We start from the raw sequence: 21,657 nt of genomic DNA, 5'->3' as shown, positions 1-21,657 counted from the left end.
CCTGTGAATTGGCACCAGCTTAGAATTTCACCACCAACAAATAGGCTGATCCAGCCTGGCTTAATTAGCTTCAATCTCTCTCCCTGATCTGCTGAAATCCATTCTGCATCTAAGCCGTTTAACTTTATAGGGTAACGGGCGTATTGTTTTGATACCCTGATGGCTGCAGGCATTAGGCAAGTGAGTCCTACTCTCTCTAAAGTTCAGGACTAAAAACAAAACCCAACCCATCCAATGAGTCAATGACCAACCCCATTGGTGCAGCTGCTGACATGTTGACGCCGCAGTCCGGGCTGCGTTCACCTGGAAGAAACCAGAATCATTTTGACTAAGAGCAGACAGTGGTTTGATTACTGACTTAAATAGGGATCCCTCAGCTAGGCTGGGACCAAAAAATGAAGGAGACATTTTTATGAAAATGAAAGTTCTGGAGAAAGGCTTTTCCTGGTTCAGTTGTGGCGTATACCTGCTGAAGTGTTAGGACAGTCCATTTTGTTTGTATTTTTGGCTAGCTGCCTGGTCTTTAAGTGCTCGCTTTCCTTACCCAGGATCAAATGTCTCAGAATTGGAGTTTCCAACAGGGAGAGTGTCAGTGTAAGTTTGTATTTATTACAACGTCAAAAAGTAAAATTTCAGAAACTGCTCATTCTCCACAGCAGTGTGGAGAGATAGGGCGGCAGGGTTGGACCTGCAGCTTTTATGTAAGCACTATGGAGCCACCTCTGGTAAAACTGTGCCACACAGCCAGCCCTAAAGTCACCGAGGCTGCATCCTGCTAAGGCCCACCGCACGTGTTCCCCTTCTTCCTCCTCAGCCCCTATCAAGCTCAGCTTATTGTTCTTAGAGGGCAGGGGGGCGTTGGTAGTAGAATTCTCACCTTCCATGCAGAAGACCCAGGTTTAATTCCTGACCAGTGTATCTCAAGCGCAGCCACTGTTCATTGATCATTGGAGGCCTGTGTGTTGCTGTGATGCTGAACAGGTTTCAGTGGAGCTTCCAGGCTAAGGCAGACTAGGAAGAAAGGCCTGGCAATCTACTTCTGAAAATCCTGTGGATCACCACAGTTCGCTCCCATTGTACATGGGCTTACCATGCATCGAGGGTGACTGGACAGCAGCTAACATCAACAACAGCATTGGTTCCCAATCCTGCTTGTAAGGTACAAGGTCTTGTCCCTAAGGTAGGTGTTCACATAAGGACAACCTCCACCATGGAATCTTGATGTTACTGTATTTTTTTTTTTTCCCCCAAATCTTAGCCCTCTTTTTCGTCCCACAGTACATTTGAACGCCCAGTCTTTGGGGAAGTATCTAACACAGTGCTGGGCATTTCAAAGATGTATGATAAATATTAGTTTCCTTGGCAAAACCATTGATTTTCGACCCAGGAAAACTGGGTCTGAGACAGTGACTTTTAGCAAGTTACTTAATCATTCAGAATCTCCACATCCTCATCTATTAAACAGGGATGATAGTTTCTATCTCTCAGGGTTGTAGTGAGAATTGAATGAGATAATACCTATTTAAAAATCACTTTCTGGATCCGTGAAACACTGCAAGCGTATTGTTGTTTGTCCTGCTAGGCTATAGGGTCGCTATGAGTCGGAATCAACTCCTCGGCAATGGGTTGGTTGGTTAGGTTTTGCCGAAATCCTGCCTTCCTGAAAAGCCTTCCCTGAAATTGTTTGCTCATATACCATCTTGTTTCTTATCTTAACCTCCAGAGTGTTTATTACCTGTACTACTTATTTGTGTGGTTCATTGGGATGTCTCAAAGTGTTGGCTCCATACTTAGACTGCACAATTCTTGAGAACAAGGAATGTGTGTTCTACCCACTCTCTGGCACAGAGCTCCACAAACACTTCTGGATGTGCATGAGGACCCAGTACTCCAGGAGCACATTCGTGGTGTGTATTCCAATGCCAAGTGCTGTGTGGGGCACCCCGTGGAAGCAGAGGTGCCACCAGGAAAGACAGGAGCTGAAAAAGAAAATTGGAATAAGAAATCAATTTCAGAGCTTTTTCTGAAGAGTTAGGAAATTTAGGATGGAATCTCTTTTTCAGGAAAACCCAGGAATTCTCCCAAATCAGAGAGGACACATTGAATTTAACATGCAAGTTCTAGAATTGTCATTTAAAACACCTTTTGCAGTTAATTGGAGCCCTGGTGGAGTAGTGGTTAAGACCTCCACTGCTAACCAAAAGGTCAGCGGTTGGCAAATCCACCAGCTGCTCCTTGGAAACCGTATGGGGCAGTTTTACTCTGTCCTGTAGGGTCACTAGAAGTTGGAATCAACTCAATGGCAATGAGTTTTGGGTTTATTGCAGTTAATTGGAGGGCCCATTTTGGAAGAGAAAATAAAGTCTAAGTATTTAGGAAATTGAACTTCATTGCCCTAAGAAGGTTCAGCAACATTGGCACAAAGAACTGGTCAGCCTGACTGAGGAGTACACTTCCAACCCAGAGACTGCATTCATTTGGTGATGAAGTACAGCTGTGAGGGCCAAAGTCTGAATGTGACTAATGCTGAGATTAGCCAGATAATGGGGCCATTATTATCTGTCATCGTAGCTTTCCTTTGAGGAGAGCTTTCTAGTACTTTCAACCCTTTCACTCTTATCTCATTGGATTCTGACAAAATAAGGCATGAGATTTCTCTGTCTTACAGATAAGGGTATCAAGGCATAGCCAATGTATTTTCTTGTCCAAAATCACATATCTAGGTGGTATTGTGGCCAGTATTTTAAAGCACCAGCTCTCTTACCATCCAGTCCCGTGTTCTATTTGCTAAGAACAGGGCTTTCAACTGGTTCCTCCGGTTCAACCCCCTGCTAAGAATTTGCATTTATAACTGCTGACCTTTTGATTAGCAGCCTTAACGCTTAAGCATTGTGCCACCAGGGCCCCAACAAGTTCCCAGGTGATACTAATACTGCTGGTTAAGAACGAATTCTGAGAACCGCTAGCAGAGCAGTGGGTCTCAAAATTTATTATACATAAGAATCACCTGGGGATCTTGTTAAACTGTAGATTCTGATTCAGTATATCTGGGGTGGAAATGCAAATTCTCAGTAGGGGTTCAAGCCAGAGCAGAACCAGTTCAAAGCCCTGTCCAAGAGGCCCAACCTATGATAATTCATGTGAGGAACAAGACTGTATATGCTTCAGCTGGGTTTAGGGAGGTCTTACCTTCACACTGGTGGTGCAATGTTTAAGAGCTCGGCTGCTAACCGAAGGGTAGACAGTTCAAATCCACCAGCCACTCCTTGGAACCCCTATGGGGCAGTTCTACTCTGTCCTGTAGGGTTACTATGAATCAGAATCGACGAGTTCGGCTTTGGCTTTTTGGTGCCTTCACACTTCGTGTGAATTATTCTTATTCTTTGGTGTTGCTAATTAAACGATGGCAGTGTTGCCAATTTTTGTCTGTTCTTCCAGAAGTCGACATTAGACAGACATCTCTGGGCTCTGTCAAGTTTAAGTGGATCATCTAATTCAAGTCATGCTAGCCCTAGAGTGCAGTTGTAAAAACAAGGCAGCTAAAATGGAGATGATGGCTTTTTAACCAAGACTCTGTGTGAGATTCTCAGTCTTTATCTTTTTCTGAGTATTAAAATGTTGCCGTTATTTTTTGCTAAGCTACTCGCCTACAATTGCGTGGTAAAAAGAGTATTGGCCTAGGAAGAGAGATATATTACTTAGACCTAGCTCTGCCGCTAATTAACTGAGATGCCCTAGGCAAGTAAATTAACCTGGTTGGACCTCAGTTTACAGATCTGTGAAATGGGGCCGACAATGCCTGTCTTGCCTACCTCACAGGTAGGTTGTGAGGATGGAATTAGACGGGAGGTACCCATATGTCTGTTCCTGTCGATAACTGTAAACCCTCCAAGGGCTTACGCAGGCATTTGCTATGGGACCTTAGGCAAATTACAAATTATGCCTGAGTTTCAGTTTCCACATCTGTAAATTGTGCAAACAGTACCTGCCATATTATGTTGTTATGAGGTTCATAATGAGGTAACATATGTAAAGTTCTTCGTGCAGTGGTTCCCACAAAAGTAGGTGTCAATAAGTGATTGAGTGGTGGAGGGAACATGGCAAGACTCAAATCTCAAATGCCACTGCCAGACAGAGCACCAACTCCAGATTGCCTTTTCCCTAGCGGGCTCTTCCTCTCTGCCTTGTCCGCTCTTCTGCTCTAGGGAAGGGGCAACGGTCAAAGGAAGTTCCGTGTGCAGATGTCAGTGTTCTTGTCCCAGCCTGTGTTGGGCATCTCTTCTGCTCCTGTGATGCCTTCTGCCGTGGATTGAATTATGTCCCCCAAAATATGTGTCAGCTTGGCTAGGCCATGATTCCCAGTACTGTGACTGTCCACCATTTTGTCATCTAAATGTGATTTTCTTGTGTGTTGTAAATCCTATCTCTATGGTGTTGATGAGATGGGGTTAGCGATAGTTATGTTAGTGAGGCAGGACTCAATCTACAAGATTAGGTTGTGTCTTAAGCCAGTCTCTTTTGAGATAGAAAAGAGAAAAGTGAGCAGAGAGGCAGAGGGGTGGGGACCTCATACCACAAAGAAACGAGCCAGGATAATAACACATCATTTGGACCCAGGGTCCTTGCGCTGAGAAGTTCCTCAACTGGGGAAGAATGATGACAAGGACCTTCCCCCAGAACTGACACAGACAGAAAGCCTTCCCTTGGAGCTGGCACACTGAATTTGGACTTCTAGCCTCCTATACTGTGAGAGAATAAACTTCTGTTTGTTAAAGCCATCCACTTGCGGTATTTCCATTATAGCAGCACTAGATGACTAAGACAGCTTCTCTTGATGCTCCTAATGGGTGGGTTGCATTGATGATGCTTTTGTTAGCGAGTGCAAGGCTTTGTGCCGGTGAATGGAGCCCAGCATCTTAAAGGTGCTGGCTCTCCTTCACCTGGCTCCCTTACCTGGCTCTTGTGACCCAAAGGCATGATGTGTACAGTTTGGAAGTCCTGTCCCCTCCTCATCCTTCCTTTCCAGTGCCAGAATGCCTACAAACCTTTACCAGCTGTTTTTGTTCCACAGTCAAAGGTCAAGATTAAAATGCAAATAGCAAGAACTAATATGCAAACTGGCACTAAAGGGTAAAGGTCTGGTAGCAAAATCTCCCCAAGGGCCGGTTATGAGAGGGTGGGTGTGGGTGTGCAGGGCTGAGAGTCCTGGGAGTTGGAAGCTGGGGGGTGGGGGAGGAGGAAGCAGGGGTTAGATAAACGAAACAGAAAAGAGACATGGGGCAAGAAAAACAATTTCACCCATTTCACAATTGTTCTGAAGATTCTTCCTGACCTTCAACGGCTGCTGAAAAATTCTTCCTGCAGTCTGAGTCCCAGTTGCCTTCAAGTCAATTCCAACTCCCAGGGACCCTATAGGACAGAGTAGAACTGCTGCAGAAGGTTTCCAAGGAGCACCTGGTAGATTCGAACTGCTGACCTTCTGTTTAGCAGCAGAGCTCTTAACCCCTATGCCACCAGAGCTCTGCAGTCTGAGTACAGCATACTTAACCCATCCAGGGAGCTGAATGTTCTGTTTTTAAAATGAGGCATATTGGGACATTGGAGCCCTGGTGGCACAGTGGTTAAGAGCTCGGCTGCTAACCAAAAGGTTGGCAGTTTGAATCTACTGGCTGCTCCTTGGAAACCCTATGGGGCAGTTGTACTGTGTCCTATAGGGTTGCTATGAGTCGGAATTAACTTAATGGAAATGAGTTTTATTGGAACATTGGAGAATATTGAACACTGACTGTGAAAAGTCAAAACAGTGCTTCTGCCCCAAATCTTGAGGGGTTTGAGAGTAGTAACAACATTCTGTGGATCCCCAAATACTGGATTTTCTGTCCAGAGAAGAGGCTGCAAAGACCAAACAAAAGGAGATGCAGCCCCTGATTTTGGAAACCTCAGGAGAAGGCGGAGTGAGCGAGTAGGAACTAGTTGGGCTGACACCTTGAGGGCCAGGAACTGCATTGGACATGTTTTTTTTTTTTTTAATTAAAAACAAACTTGTTTCTTTATTAAACAAGTCATATAGGTTATTGGTAGAAACATAATGAAATACAGATAAGCACTAAGGAAAAAAAAATCACCCTTAACCACACCGCCCCGAAACTGCTAACATTTTTGGGTATAGAGAGACAGGAGAGTAATGGATGGTTAAGAGCCTGCACTCTGGAGCCCAGCTGCTTGGGTGCAAGGCCCAGCTTCCCCGCTTACCTGCCAAGAGAACTTAAGTGAAGTATTTGGCCTTGATGGGCCCGTTTCGTCATCTGCAAATTGGGGATAATAACAATACCTGCTTCCAAGGGTAGCTATGGAAATTAAAGAAGTTGATGTATTTGTAGTGCTTAAAACAGTACGGAATATAATATGTGATAATTATCATTATTAGGTGCCCTGGTGGCACAGTGGTTAAGCACTCGGCTGCTAACCGAAAAGTCAGCGGTTCAAACACACCAGTTGCTCTCCTGCAGAAAGATGTGGCAGTCTGCTTCCTTAAAGATCACAGCCTTGGAAACCCTATGGAGCAGTCTACTCTGTTTTGTAGGGTGGCTATGAGTCGGAATCAACTCGATGGCAATGGGCTTTTAATTACCATTGTATTGATTATATATTAATATATATTATAATGATAATATCATTATCATTGTTCTATTTCTAGACTTGTTCATATATAATGTATAGGAAGTATTATGTATAAAATATACATTTTTATGACAATAGAATTGTACTGTACTGTTTTGTAATTGTTTTAACTCCCATGATCATCTTTTCACGGGCAGATTTTTTGGTGATTATTAGCTAACATTAATTGCTTACGCTTAGGATACGCCCGGTGCTAAGGATTTTACATAAATTATCTCCTTTAATTCTCACAATAACCCTGTGGGCTAAGTACTATTATCACCATTTTACAGATGAGGAAACTGAGGCTAAGAGGTTTATATGAATAAGTTTACAAAACTAGCAAGCCAAGAAGTTAGAATTCCACCCCAGGCAATATGACTTCTAAACTTACCCCTGTTGTACCAGGGTCTGAAGCCCACCTTCACCTCCAGAAACGCCATCATGAGTTCTTTATTTCTGACATGGCCTTTAAAAGAGATCCAGGATTTCTTTAGGCATGCGTCATCTTTCCTTCTGTCCTGCAAAGAAGAGGCCAATGAGCTTGAGAGAGGCTGGTAACATATGATGATTGAGTTTGGGGAGAGAATCTGTTTGTGCCTCTTGTCAGGCATGCTCTTTAGGGCACCAGGCCAACTGTTTTTGTTGGACTACAATGGCACTTTTAATTTTCATGGTGGAAGTAACTCTCTGATGTCAAATGTGATCGAAGGTCCAGAACTGGGCTTGTTTTTTTCTGAACGCATTTCAGTGGTCACTAGGGTTGATGTTACCCAGTGCAGTAACTCATGGTGTCACTGCCCAACTCCTACGCCCAGCCAGGGGTGGACGGGGCCAGCCATTGAACCCCCCACAGGCAGAGAATCCTGGCCCCACCCCACCCCCACACAGGGCCAGCGCCCAGTGCAGCCCCGCCCCTTCTGGCCCAGGAGTCCACCTGCACCCTGACTGGCAGCTGACGGGTGTGGGGGGTGACACCTCCAACCCTAGGGATGCCACTGCCTTGACAGCCCCTCCCCCAACAGTGCCAGCCTGGCTGCTGCCACCGCAGACCCTGGGGACATTTTGGTGTCACCCCCTCTGACAATGTCAGGGAGTACGATCCGCATCCCCCTGCACCTCCCTAGCTCTGCCACTGACGCATTTCATCCAGAAAAAGAGAATCTTGAAGCAGTGTTTCATCTTGTTCTCCAGAGCCTTTGGCCCAGCCATCTGGGCCGCTGGCCGTAGCTTCCTCACCCTTCCCTTCCCCTCTCTGGATGTTCACCCCAGTCCCTGGACAACCCAGAACCGGGTCTAAGGCGTCGCCCATTAATTTAATCAGGAAGTCTTAGCTGAAACCCCACTCATGGGAAGCCCTGATCTGGAGACACCGTGGGAATAAAAGGAAGGAGACAGTTGAGAAGACACCAGCCCATATGAAAACAAAGCTCTCTAAAGTGGGCTGCATGTGGCTTGGACCACTGTTGTGAATCCAGTCCGTGGGAGAGTTTGGCTGTATCATGGTTTGGGGGGCCATGGGGATGTCTTCATCAGAGATGTACAGTAAAACCTGTGAAAGCTGGAACCTGTGTAAGGCAGCAACCTGTCTGAGAAGGAAAACTCAAATATTTTCCACTAAAACAAGTATAGAAAAGTGGTAAGATTGCACCCTCTCAAAGGCGAAAAACTTGCGAGATTCGGAAAGACAAAGCAGTCCCTCTGAGTTTCGGCCCTCACAGGTTTCACCGTAACAGGTTGACAGTGACTAATCCTTCCTCTCTCAATTTCAGGAGCAGTTCGGAGAGGAGGAAGGAGAAGTCCCGAGATGCCGCGAGGTGCCGGCGAAGCAAGGAGACAGAGGTCTTCTACGAGCTCGCACATGAGCTGCCCCTGCCTCACAGCGTGAGCTCCCACCTGGACAAGGCCTCCATCATGCGGCTGGCCATCAGCTTCCTGCGAACACACAAGCTCCTATCCTCAGGTGAGGCTGGCACACTCCCCCAGACTGGCACAGACAGGCTTGCCGGCATGTCCCTACACACAGGGGGCCCCTGTTGTGCCAGAGTTTGAAGCCCACTGGGGGGTCATCTTCCTCAGGAAGTCCCACTCCGCAAAAACTTCACCTACAGAAACGACATCGTGAGCGCTTTGAATAATTCCTTCAGGTTAAATATCTCCTTTCTAGCAATGACCTTTACACTGAATTAAAAAAAAAAAACGACCAAACCCATTGCCATCGAGTCAATTCTGACTCATAGTGACCCTATAGGACAGAGTAGAACTGCCTCATAGGGTTTCCAAGGAGCGGCTGGGGGATTCAAACTGCCAACCTTTTGGTTAGTGGCTGTAGCTCTTAACCACTGCACCACCAGGGTTTCCCTTTCACTGAATACAAGCCTGGAATGAGGTGTCATGACAGGACCGGGGAAGGCATGGGGACCTGGAAGATGAGGAGGACAAAGCGGGCTGGGAGAACCAACGGTTCTTGCTGACTCCCCAGTCACGTTACCATCTGGCTCTGAGACCCATACTCCACCAGCTTGAATCCTTGGTTCTTCCCACTTAACCTTGTCCAGAATGGCAGACAAGGTATGCCCGTATGATTGTTTTCCTCTTACTAGCCAGTTAATGCCAGGCAAATTATTTGGTCTGTCTGAATATTGGTTTCCTTGTCTGTAAAATGGGGTTAAAAATACTTGCATCACAGGGTATGTGTGAGAATTAACTGAGATGCCTATAAAGCAGCCCCAGTTCTTCACAGTCATTCACGCAGGGGAGTCCTTGATGGTAACAACCCAAGGCATGGCCCCTCCCAGGGGAACCGGCTGGTTCTCACCCTCCCTTGTCAGTCTGCAACTCTCAAGTTCACAGAACGGTTTTTTTTTCTCTCCGAGAGAGTTCCCATTCTTCAAAAACCATTTCCTGTTAGTCCTAACCAGAACGAGATGGCCTGAGGAATGCTAGGAAAATCCCATCTAGACTGTCAGATTTGTAAGGAAACTGGGCTGCATGTAATGCCTCTACTACCCAGCCTGGCCACTCAGGTGGGCAGTGTCCGAGGTGGTGAGTGTCAGGGAGATGGCCAGAAAGGACAAGGTTCTTTGTGGTTGGTTTTCGGTTTTCCAGAGTGAGCACGGTGCCTCGGAGATGAGTTGATTCCGCCATCCTGTTATGAACTGGCTATTCTGGGAAGGAACCCTGAGCGGAGGGAATCCAGTGTGAGGCTGGGAGGCCAGGCCAGCTTGTGCTATTCTGGGCCTTGTAGCACAGGAAGGATATGGGGGAAAGACTGTCAGAAAATAGGACGACAGCTCAGTGGGCCCAAGAGTTGGAGGGCTGAGGAATTGTCAAGTCTAAAGAAGCCAATTGTGCAGAGTCTCGGAAAGAGCAGTCAGGAGTGGGACCAAGGGCAAAACCAAGCTCTATGAATACTTGCAAAGAAACAATGCAAAGCATCGACAGATTCATGGTCATAGATGGTACAGAAAGACGTGAGCAGTGGACTGACGTCCTATCAAGCCTGGGATCACTGCATGTAAGAAAGGCCTGGGCACATGTGTACCTCTTCCTTTAATCACCTCGGCTTGTCTTCCTGCACCGGTGAAAGCAATGGTTGGTAGTGTTGCCACATACCCAGAATAGACAGTTGCCCACTGAGGATGACTAGCGGGAGAACTCCTCCTCCACCCCCAGAAATGTCTCTTCTACTTCCCTGTTATGGTATTTGAAATTTTACAATTAGAAATTAGTTCCTTTGGAGTAACCATTGCTTCTTTCCACCTCCACTCCCCTTGTCCCACCAATAGTAGCCCCAGGAGGGGCACAGTGCAACCTGTGAGAGCCAGAGCTGGACGGGACTGCCTTGTTTTTTCAGGTCTCACGAGTTTTCTGCCTTTGACAGGTGCAGTCTTACCACTTTTCTATTGCTCATTTTAGGGGAAGATGTTTGAGTTTTCCTTCTCTGGCAGGTTTCTGCCTTACACAGGTTCTGGCTTTTGTAGGTTTTACTGTAATACATTAGTCCTGGGACACCTCTCTGGCTGGATTTGGACCTGCCGATTGCCTGAAACGTCAGAGCCTGTCAGATGGACCTCCTTATTGCACAGATGATGAGAAGTGAGGCGCAGAAAGGTGAAGGTTGTTCAGAGTCACACATTTAGCACATGGTGGGTCTGCACCTGGGATTCAAGTTCCTCTGAATCTTGATCCCTGGAAAAGACAGGCATGAGATGGCAGGAGCTTTCTGCACGCTTGGTCAGGGGAAGATGTTGTCAAGGATTTGATGAGGAAAGGGCAAGGAGAAGGCCAGGAAGCCAAAGTTAAACCAAGGCCCCAGCCCTGGGTGGTGGGGTGGGGAGGAGGCCCTCAGACGTTGGCTGTGTTCTTTCTGTCCTCTCTGTCAGTGCAGGGCTTTATCGTCCATGCTTTCCACACAGTCATCCTTCTCAGTGGTCCAGAGGTTGGCTTGGAGAGGACCACGAGCTGAAGGCTGGGCCGTCTGAGCATGTCTGCCTGCGTGTGTGCTGGCGGGAGCCCGTGTGTGCTAGACCCGCCCAGGGAGATAGGACCAGAGTGTGCCACAGCGGGACATCACACGTCCCAGCTCAGGAACTGTTGCAAGTTGTGGACACACACTGCCTGCCCTCTGCAGCATGCCAGCTCTAGCCCCCTCTGTCCTGAGGAAAGAAATGATGAAAATGGATAAAAAGTTTCTACGTTTGGCCATCTGGTCTGGTGTCCTTGAAGGAGCAGAGCCCCCGGGTGGGGGTGAGGGGGGAGAAGGTGGCTCTTCAATATCCCCTTTCCTCTAACTTCTCTTCCAGGCTCTGTTGCGTGGTCTCTGAACAGGCATTTCTTGGAAATTGTTTTCAGGAGTTGTATGTGAAACAGAATCTCTTCTCTTATCAAAAGCAAAACGCATAGCATAGTGCAAAGGAGTATGTACAGGACTTGCGGTCGAGAAGACCTGCATTGGGATCGCAGTCTGGCTGACCTTTTCCTATGCAACCTAATGAAAATCCCTTTACTATGTTTGAGCCTTAGCTTCCTCATCTGCACAAAGGAGATAATAAGTACTTACCTTGCATTGTAGTTTGAGGATTGAGATAATGGGATATAAGAGGCCTTATCTTGTTACCTGCCATGTATTAAGCTCTCCGTAAGTTATAGCTTAAAGATAAAAACGCTTACTAACAAGTATGCTTCTGGAGAAACCATGTAAAGGAAAACCCAGTGGAAACCCTTCGTATCCTTTTTTACCCACCTCTCAGCAATTGCTATCCAAATGCAGAGGTGCCAAGCTTTTCCAAGTCAAAACAAACCACAAATTCATTATCTAAGCATTTCTGACAAAGGTGAGCCACCAGTGTTGGCTCCGTTCGTGATAGGAAATAGCTGGTTGCATACCTCAGAGTTCAAAAGGCTAAAACCTGCCAGGTTTTGCTTTAGAAAAGTTGCTTCTTTACTTAGTAACACACTTCCCTTTGATTTTCACAGTAGGCTGTTCTGTGTGGGAATGTTGGAGAGGAAACCTCAACGTTGAGAAATTCAGGCTGTGGGTCTGGGCCGCCAATTGAGATTCGTATCGCAGGAAACAAACTAAAACAATGGCTTTATGATATTAGCTTCCACGCTGGGCCGAGAACAGAACACACTCTGACGGGAACATCAGTGGAAACACGGCTTGATTGTGTAGAAGTCTCTTTCAAGACGAGTCCCACAAACTGTAGCTGAACAAGGGTCACTTCTACATTCTCCGGGCATGGGACAGCAGGAGCTATGCAATATTTGCTTTCACTATCGCATTGATTTGGGGCTTCCCCAAACTCTTACATGGCCAAGTCAGACTCATTTTACACAAGAGTGAGGGACGCACAAGAAACAAGGTCTCTGAATAGAAATGTCAGGTTTATTCTTGATTCGCTGGCATTTGCTTAGTGAAGACATTAGTCTTTATAGAGATGATGTTCTGATCTCTGGCGCACTAAGGGAAAGACACGGAAATGTGAGACTAGTGACTTTAAAGTTTTTACCATGGAAAGATGGGACCAAAGAGGGCAAAACTATGGAAACAGGCATGGTTTCTAGTGCCCTCTCATGCCCCATATTCAGACGTCTTTTCTTAGGCCCTTCCCCCCGCCCCCCTTTTTTTTTTTTTTACTGTCCTACTCCCTCACCCTACCCATACTCCAAACCAACACCGTTTTCTGTCCTGTTTGGAAAAGATTCAATACGCTGATTCATACCCATTGCCATCGAGTTGATTCCGACTCACAGGAGACTTATAGGACACAGTAAAACTGCCTCATAGGCTGTTCTACTGTGTCCTATAGGGTCCTTTATGGAAGCTGACTGCCACATCTTTCTCCCATGGAGCAGCTGGTAGGTTTGAACCACTGACCTTTCAGTTAACAGCCAAGCGCTTAACCACTGCACCACCAGGGTTCCTTTTAGCTGATTCATACTAGGGTGTTAATGGCTGAGAGCAGCTAATGTACACTCTCTTGTCCAGAAGATTGTTCTCTTAATGTAAACCAAAAAAGTCAGGTCAGTTAGCAGGTATTTGCTGATCCCAACCCTGTGCTACCATCTTGTGAAGGGTAATACAGAGAGGTAAGGTAAGATAATGAGTTATGTAAAGAACACAAGAATGAATCTCTAATGGTGGACTTTTATGACGCCCTAGGAGGCAGGCAAGATCAGGTTGGACACAGTGCCTTCTGCCAAAGGTGTGAGAGTAGCCCATACCCTACTTACTGCCTGCTAATGGTGGGGTTTAAGGGTATAGATAATGATCCAATAAGTGTTCAAAAATCGTTTCTTCTTGGCTTGACTGGGGCTGCTCTTACAATCAGCATACCTGGGACTGGGGTTAGTGGTGGGTCAGTGGCCCTAGGAGGGAGGGCTAGGAAGGAGGAAGCAGTTTAGGCAAAGCCCTTAAAGAAAAGCCCCTGTGATAACCAAGTGGTGACTGTCTGCAAGGCACATAAGAATGAGGAAGGCCACATCAGCTTGGTTTTAAGAACAGTCCAAGCAGTCCTTGGACTTCTGAGAGTAGGAAATGAAGAGGAAAAGGGCCCTGGTGGAATACGGTGGTAGCCAGCCTCCTGACCAGCAGGACCGTGTGACAGCCTGGTCTCACAGACCTGGTCAGGAGGGGTCTGCTCTGCCCCACTGGCCTCTCACCCCAGATGGTCAGCTCCTGCTGCCCACAGGGTCCCGCCCCACCCGGGTGGTGCTGCCTGAAGGAAATGAACGGTGCTCCGGAAAAAGTGCTCCGAAACCTCGGCCCGCGCATATCCTGGCTGTGGGGAGTCATCAAAGCCTGTTTACTGGGCTATTTTTAGCATTAAAGACTCTCGTTGGGCTCCCCAGGCTGTGCGTGCACCATCCCGGCAGAGTGCCTCTCATTCTGATGCCCCGTTTCGCTTCTTTGGGGTGGAAGCCTAAGAGTCCTGGGAAGCAAGTTACTGAGGACTAGAAGCCGAGGATTGAAAGAGCCGGTTGACAGCCTCTGGAGCGCCCAGTGCGGGCCCCTCACTTTAATCTGCAGCAAGGTTGATTCTCGATTGTTGTGATTCTTCACCATCTGTCTGTAGATTCTTGGAGGAAGGAGATTGTCCTTATACTTCTCGGTATCCCTGATGCTCCCTCGTAGGGGGGTGATCACATCGTAAGTGATATTTGCTGACTGAAGGCCTGCCTGATTTCTCGCTTTGTGCCTAATCCAATGTCGGCACATAGTAGGAGCTTAGGAACTGCTTTGCTGTTGCTGTTAGCTGCTGTCAAGTTGGCCCCCAATTCATGGCGACCCCATGCACAAGGGGATTGGACTCTTGTGATCCCTAGGGTTTTCATAGGCTGATTTTCAGAAGTAAATTGCCAGGCCTTCCTTCCTAGTCTGTCTTAGTCTGGAAGCTCCACTGAAATACGTTCATTATCATAGCAACAGGCAAGCCTCCACTGACAAATGGGTGGTGGCTGTGCGTGAAGTGCATTGGCCGGGAATCGATCCTGGGTCTCCCGCATGGAAGGCGAGAATTCTACCCCTGAACCACCAATGCCCCCTTAAGAACTGCCTAGTGAGTGGATTTTCCTTGTGCCTAACACTGAGTTGGACATTGATGATACATCAGGGAAGACGTGATGTCCACACAAAGAACAGGGAAAGGCAGGGTAGTATTCAGTGGGAGGTGATGGGAGCTGAAACTCTGGGCCCTTGAGTGAGGGTCCACCCCCCAGCTTGGCAACTTTCTCCTTCCCCTCCAAGCAGGATGAGAATGACCTGGCAAGGTGTCCTCAGAAGCTTCCAGAAGGAAAAGCAGGTGCTACAGGAGCAAGGGGACCCACAGAAGGAAGAGTCCCCACCCTAGCCCTGCTGTCCCAGGGCTCCTGGGAGCAGCCTACTGGCTTCCTGGTCCCGCAGCCATTGTGACTTCAGTTCCAAGGCATTCTATTTCTATCGTGGCCCCAGAACACCCCTCTCTCCCTCCCTCCCAGAGGCCCCGCTGCAGTAGCCAATTTCGCCACCTCCTGGAAGCAAGTGTACTGGGCATGGATGGAAACCAGTTAGGCTGTGTTGGAACTGTTAAAAACAGGAAATTTTAAGCAGAAGCATTTCCTCTGGGCCTAGTTAACCCAAACAGCGTTGTCTTGGGATGACTCCAGATTTTGAAGTCAGTCTTGCCACTGAGATCAAAGAAATTGGAGAGAAAATATCTTCTCAGTAGACCAGAAACCACAGGGCCGGCCTTCTGCTTGTCAGGAGAAAGTGCTCACCTATCTGGTATCATTTAAATGATGCTGAAAACCTCTCCTCACCCAACCCTCAAATAGGTCACCACCTGCCAAAATAGGCTGATTCTGCCAGCACTAGGGTCACTCATTGGACCTTGAGTTAAGACAGTGGTTCTCAAGTGTGGTCCTAGGACCAGCAGCATCAACATCTGGGAACTTGTTAGAAAAGCAAATTCTTGGTCCCCGCACCAACTTCCCTATGGGGAAGTTCTACTCTTTCCTATAGGTTCACTGTGAGTCGGAAACAACTCGATGGCAATGGATTTGGTTTTTGGTTTACCCCAGAACTACTGAATCAGGGCCTCTTGGGGTGGAGCCTTTCCAGGGCCAGCTTTCAGGGGTGTGACCTGTTCAGTCACACAGGGCTCCCCACTCAGGAGGACCCAGTGAGTGGCTTAATTTTTGAACAAGGTTCCTGCTTTTTTACTTTCTACTGGGCCTCACAAATTATGTAGCCAGTCCTAGAGCCAGACACCTGCGTTTTCGCCAGTCCTCCAGGTGATTCTGATGCAGGTCAAGTTTGAAGTCACTGAGTTAAGTTGCTGTCTCACCTAAAGCCCCTGTTTAAATGCAAATGTTGACTGGGAGAGCTGGCGTGAGCAGGAGCATCACCCACACCTGGAACCTTGGTTTGTTATCATCAGTTGAGCAGACTGGTTGGTTGGCAAAGAACAGGTACACCCACAGAGAGCCGAGGCAGGAATCAAGTGTGGGAATGAGTGTATTATAAGGCCGTCCCCGTAAAACAGAATAAACAGAGGGAACGCCACCGGGATATGACTCTGTACAACCCAGTTCTTGCCTCTGAAGGCTGGCCTGTCCCTGCACAGGCCCCGCTCTGTTTCTCTGCAGAAATAGCGGCATCTGTGACTCCAGTACACTTGCCCATCCTCTGTCCTGAAAGATGGGTGGCCCCATTGAAGCGTACCCCCTGGAAGAGGAACATCTTCTCATTTGGATTTGTTCTTCTTAAGGAGTAATAATGGCATATAGCCCAGAGCTTAAATTTGGGAGCTCAAGGAAAAAATAGAATTAAATAAATCCAGGGCCCTTGCAGAAAGGCCCTTGACCCCCATTCCGTAGTATTGATGTGTTGCTTGCCAAGCGGCCCATAAAGCTATTTGCATTTTACATTCCCTAGAATAGTCTCAATTTGAAAGACTCCTGTAGTTAAGTGGATATTAACTTTTATAAGTGACAAATCACTCTGTAATTTTCTTGTTCTACATAAATTGAGCGAGCAATACCTGGATTGATGTTTGTACCGAATGAATATAATTTTTATATAAATAAATGCATGTTTGTGGTTAAATAATGAGCTGGAGCAGTGGGTCACTGAAACACAGCCTGTGATCTGATGGTAACGGCCCAGGGCCTGGGCCTGAAAGGTTCATTTGCCTGGGACAATAGCTGAGTCTTTACCTTTTGCTGATAGTAGAGGTAGACTTGACTGGCCAGGGCTGCTCAAAGTGGTTGGTTGGGGGGTGGATGTTTTCCCAGGTTGCCCCTAGCAACCACCTCTCCATCCTGCCACCAACACAGTTGCCTCTTTTCTCTGTTCTGTACCTCTGGATTTCACCCCTCCAAGCCATTCTGCATGCCACTGCGAGATTAATCTCCCCCAAATGATGCTTTGAGATGCCAGTCCTCTGCTCAGAAGCCTCCTAGACTCCTTTGCTTGGAATGTGAGATGCCCCCAGGATACCAGCCCAGTCACTGAAGCCAGGAAATGGACCCTCTTCTTCAGCCAGATGGGCCTCTTCTCAGTGCCCAGGAGGGAGTTGGCTCCAGACTCTACCCTATCCATGTATTTTCTACCACCCAACCCTGTCTGGCCAGGAACACCCTTCTTTCTTTCTACAGAGTGAAATCGCTGTCTTTCATGAGTTTCCTCACATCCCTTTCTTTGGAACAGTTGCCTCTGACCACCCCAAAGCAAACCCCCTTCCTCTGAACCCTGAGTCTGTACTCCTCCTCGGACTCCCACGTGTGACTCCATTAGCTTGGCATCTGTGTGCCACAGGTCCCCCTCCAGGCTTTGGGCAATTTGAGGGTAGTGACATTGTCTTAGAAGGAACACAACAAGGAAAGAAGTCACATGTGTTGATACTGTCTTAGGCATTTTACATACTTATTTAATCCTTGCAACTCAATGAGATGGAAATTATTATCCCTGTTTAGCTGATGAGGAAACTGATGTTTGACGAGGCTGTTACTAACCTGAAGTTGTAGCCTAATAAGAGGCAGAGCTAAGAGTAGAATCTGTTTATTTGACTCCAAAGCCTATATACAGTTAAGAGTGTGGCTTCTGGATTCAGCTGTCTGGGTTCAAACTGTGGCTCACAAGAAAAATGTAGAACAAAATTCTAACTCACAAAAAAAAAAAAAAAAAGATCAGACTTACTGGTCTGACAGAGATTGGAGAAACCCTAAGAGTATGGCCCCCGGATACCCTTTTAACTCAGTACTGAAGTCACTTCTCAGGTTCACCCTTCAGCCGAAAATTAGACAGGTCCATAAAACAAAACGAGACTAAAGGGGCACAGCAGCCCAGGGGCAAGGACAAAAAGGTAGTAGGGGACAGGAAAGCTGGTAACAGGGAACCCGAGGTCAAGATGGGGAGAGTGTTAACATATCATGGGGTTGGCAACCAATGTCATGAAACAATATGTGTATTAATTGTTTAATGAGAAACTAATTTGCTCTGTAGACCTTCATCTAAAATACAATTAAAAAAACAAACAAACGTGGCTCACAGGTTTTACCACCTTGGGCCAGTGACTTAACCTTCTAAGCCTCGTCTGTAAAATGAGACTAAGAATAGTACCCACCTCATAGGTTGTAGTGAAGATTATATAACGTGCTTAGTACAGTGCCTGACGTGTAGTAATTGGTCGATGTATGTTAGCAGCTAAAATTACTGTTCCTATCACTGCTGTGACTACTGTTACATCTATGACTGTCACTGTTAACTGCTATAGCACTGCAAGTACTGCTGCTACTGTCACTATACTGTCTGAAAAGCCACCTCATGGTATCCTCCATGTAGTGGTGCTCACCAAATGCCCACTGCTCTGCCATGTAGCAGATTCTTGGATGGTTGGCAGTGTGCATTTTTGGAAAAGGCCATTGATTCCTTTGAGCCATCCCTGGAGGCCATCTATCCATGCCAGTCATGTCACGTTCCTAACGTCACCTTCATGCAAGCCATTCAACGACCCCTCTCTTTCCAGTTTGCTCTGAAAATGAATCTGAAGCTGAGGCTGACCAGCAGATGGACAACTTGTACCTGAAAGCCTTAGAGGGGTTCATTGCCGTGGTGACCCAAGATGGCGACATGATCTTTCTGTCGGAAAACATCAGCAAGTTCATGGGACTCACACAGGTGACAACTTCCTCTGTCTCTTTCAAAAAGGGAAAAGTTTCCATTTGTGGGTAGAAATTAGTCAAAGGTGCTAGTCACAATCCCTCCCGACCTCTCCCTGCTTATACCTGCTCTGACCCTCACTGATCTCAGGCTGCAAGCCTCAGACGGGGTCACACTCCCTAGCATTGGGTTTGGCATTGCTGATGGCCACCCTGGCGGACTGCTCTCTGCTGACCAGACTAACTGGCCTGTCTTTGTGAAGCAACTTTGTGTCATCGGTGGGTAGTCCTCTATCACATCCTCAGTGGGCCCGAATACTAGACTGTGAATATGAGGAAGCGTGGTTCAATGTCCTCCCTTTCCCCAAATCTGGAAAGTGACTCTACTTCCTGTTGGAGTCTTCTAGTTCAGTATTAGGAATAATGAAGCCCAACCTTGTGTTTGCAACAGGTAGAGCTAACAGGACATAGTATCTTTGACTTCACTCATCCCTGTGACCACGAGGAGATCCGTGAGAACCTGAGTCTCAAAAACGGTAAAGTACATTGTGTGTTTCCTTCCTTCTTCCCCCCTGGGAGGAGATCTGCATTCCTTTTGTCCACAACTATAGGAGAGACAGCCCATGGTCATCATGATCCAGGAAAAACGGACATCCATAAAAAATCCGGCAGGGCCAGCCCCGTGTACAGGCTGTGAGATGTGACTGAGGCACTGAAGGGACCCAGTACTCGAGTTATCTGCTGCTGGACCCACGTGGTGCCTGATATCATGCTGTTAAGCCATTCCTTTAGGTCAGGACACTGTCTCCACAAAGTTTCATCACCTGAGAGTCCAGCATCTCCCCCAAACTAACACACTTCATGGGAACAATTGCAGTTGCCTATTGCTATGTAATAAACCACCTCAAAGTGTAGTAGCTTAAACGACAATCGTTTTATTATCTCTCATGTTCTATGGGCAGTTCCATTGCTCCGTGGGATGTCATCTGGGCAGTACTCATCTAGGGGCTCAATTGGGCTGATCAAGATCGCTCACTCATGTGTCTGGTGCATTGGTGGCAGATGGCTAAAGGTCTGGGCTCTGTTGGGATGCTGGGATGGCCAGGCCTATCTCTCACTGCTTGGAGTCTCAGAGCCTCTTCCTCTCCACATGGTGTCTCCAGGGTAGCCAGACTTCTTACATGACAGGATAGCCAAAAGTATAAAAGTGGAAACTTCCAGTCCCTCCCATGGCTAAGTCCTGAATCCATTTCTAAAGCAGATGTTTGAAGCCTGTGAAAAGCAAACAGTCTCTCATTTCTTCTCTACCCCTGAAATCCCTTGACCCCCGGGTTCTCACTGTCAGTTTGACCACTGACCCTAATCTCAGCTTGAGTGTGCGACCTGAGCCAAATCACTTCACATCTCTATTCCTTGGGTTCCTCTCCAATTGATGGTATTGGATTAGGCAAAGTCTAGGACCTTGCAGCTCTCAAATGCCATGTTTCACAGCCAAGCGAGCTCTGTTTATTCTGAGTAGAACTTCAGATCTCTTGGTCAATGTACTGTATTTGGGGATCAGTCAAAATCAGCGAACCAGCAAATCCTCATTGAAGGCAGGGGCCTGTAGTGGACTCACGATCTGGAAGCAGAGTCAGTTTGAGCTCTTAGAGGAAGGTAAGGTCGAGAGGCAGCCCTTGGAAGCCCTTGACGGTCAGGCAGAGGGCTTCAAACTATCCTGCAGAGAGTGGAAAGCTGTTGAAGGTTTTTGAGCAGAAGTCTGTGATCTGATTGGAGCTATGTTTAGAAAGGTTAATCAAATGACAGAATGGGGAGAATCTAGAGGTTACGTTATTAGGAAGCCACATTAATAATCCAAGAAAACAGCCACAGGTAAGTCCCTCCAGCTACCTTCCCCTCACACGTAGGCTGGTTCTGTTGGGTTCAGACCACAACTTACAGTATAGATCATTCTATACAAACCCCACCTATGAAAATTAAAATTATAATAAACATAATTAAGGATAGGAGAGACAGAAGAGATAGTATTATAATCATGATGGAGGACTATTCTCCCTTAATAGTATTAAGAGTCACCATTCAATCTCTTTCTTAGTGAGCTCTCCTAAGGATGTCTAAGATAGAGTCAAGGGTGCTGCACCTCATTTGACACATACCTCTTTAGGGTGTCAAGTGAATCAAGGTCATCTGCAACTTCAGATGCAGAGACTGGTGGCTGTGGCTGGAGGGAGGGGTGTGGCTATTTGAAACAAGGCTCTGGATTGTTCTGTGATGGGGGCAGAGGACAGGAATTTAGCTTGGAAGGCTTAGGATAGGGATGGTGGTGTAGGCAGAATTTAGACATGGACAGGAGGGCCTCAGCTGGCACTTGCTGCATCCACTACTTTGTATTATGAAAGGTAGAACAAGTTCTGAATGGACAGGCTATTTGGAGACTATAAGAAAGGAAGCTATGTTGTTGGTCTTGGTGATTTATTTAATTCTGGCTGAAAGCAGAGATGATCCTTGTTGAGTTAATCCTCAAAGTGGACTTGCTTGCCAAATCCCAGGAGATTCGGACCAGAGGTTTCTCGTGAGCTTTGACGCATGTCATTTTAGAGAGGAAGCTGATGACATGTTGTCTTGAAAGCAGCCATGCAGATTGCAAATAGAGTACAGTTAGGTTCAAATTCCTGAAGGACAGGTTATAAATAAAAGGATAGTGTGTCTGAAGGACATCTCCAACCTGAGAGTCTTATTCCCTGGGAGTAATATGGTCGCTTGGAATTCCTGTTAGAAAGCCCAGGCCTGCCTCAGGGGAGATTTGCTGAGATCATGTGTAACAGTCACTGGATTGAGGGCTGGCCACGTGCT

At 47.0% G+C, this 21,657-nt stretch overlaps 1 protein-coding gene and 1 non-coding gene across 2 annotated transcripts in view; one reads left to right on the top strand and one right to left on the bottom strand.

Annotated features, from left to right (window-relative positions):
* The first annotated feature begins 8,557 nt into the window (after nucleotides 1–8,557).
* Nucleotides 8,558–21,657, top strand: part of EPAS1 (endothelial PAS domain protein 1) — a 53,427-nt gene continuing 40,327 nt past the window's right edge. The window contains exons 1-3 of the mRNA XM_023734703.1: nucleotides 8,558–8,623; nucleotides 18,672–18,823; nucleotides 19,256–19,345. Coding sequence (XP_023590471.1) covers nucleotides 8,575–8,623; nucleotides 18,672–18,823; nucleotides 19,256–19,345 — 291 coding nt within the window. The 5' untranslated portion in view covers nucleotides 8,558–8,574. The remainder of the gene's footprint in view (nucleotides 8,624–18,671; nucleotides 18,824–19,255; nucleotides 19,346–21,657) is intronic.
* TRNAG-UCC (transfer RNA glycine (anticodon UCC)) lies at nucleotides 14,635–14,705 on the bottom strand. Its single transcript has one exon. It is a non-coding gene; the product is annotated as a tRNA-Gly (tRNA).

Source organism: Trichechus manatus, unplaced genomic scaffold, assembly GCF_000243295.1.
Source record: "Trichechus manatus latirostris isolate Lorelei unplaced genomic scaffold, TriManLat1.0 scaffold00005, whole genome shotgun sequence".
Classification (NCBI taxonomy): Eukaryota; Metazoa; Chordata; class Mammalia; order Sirenia; family Trichechidae; genus Trichechus; species Trichechus manatus.
The sequence above is the reverse complement of the archived record's forward strand: the minus strand, read 5'-3'. Positions and strand labels throughout refer to the sequence as shown.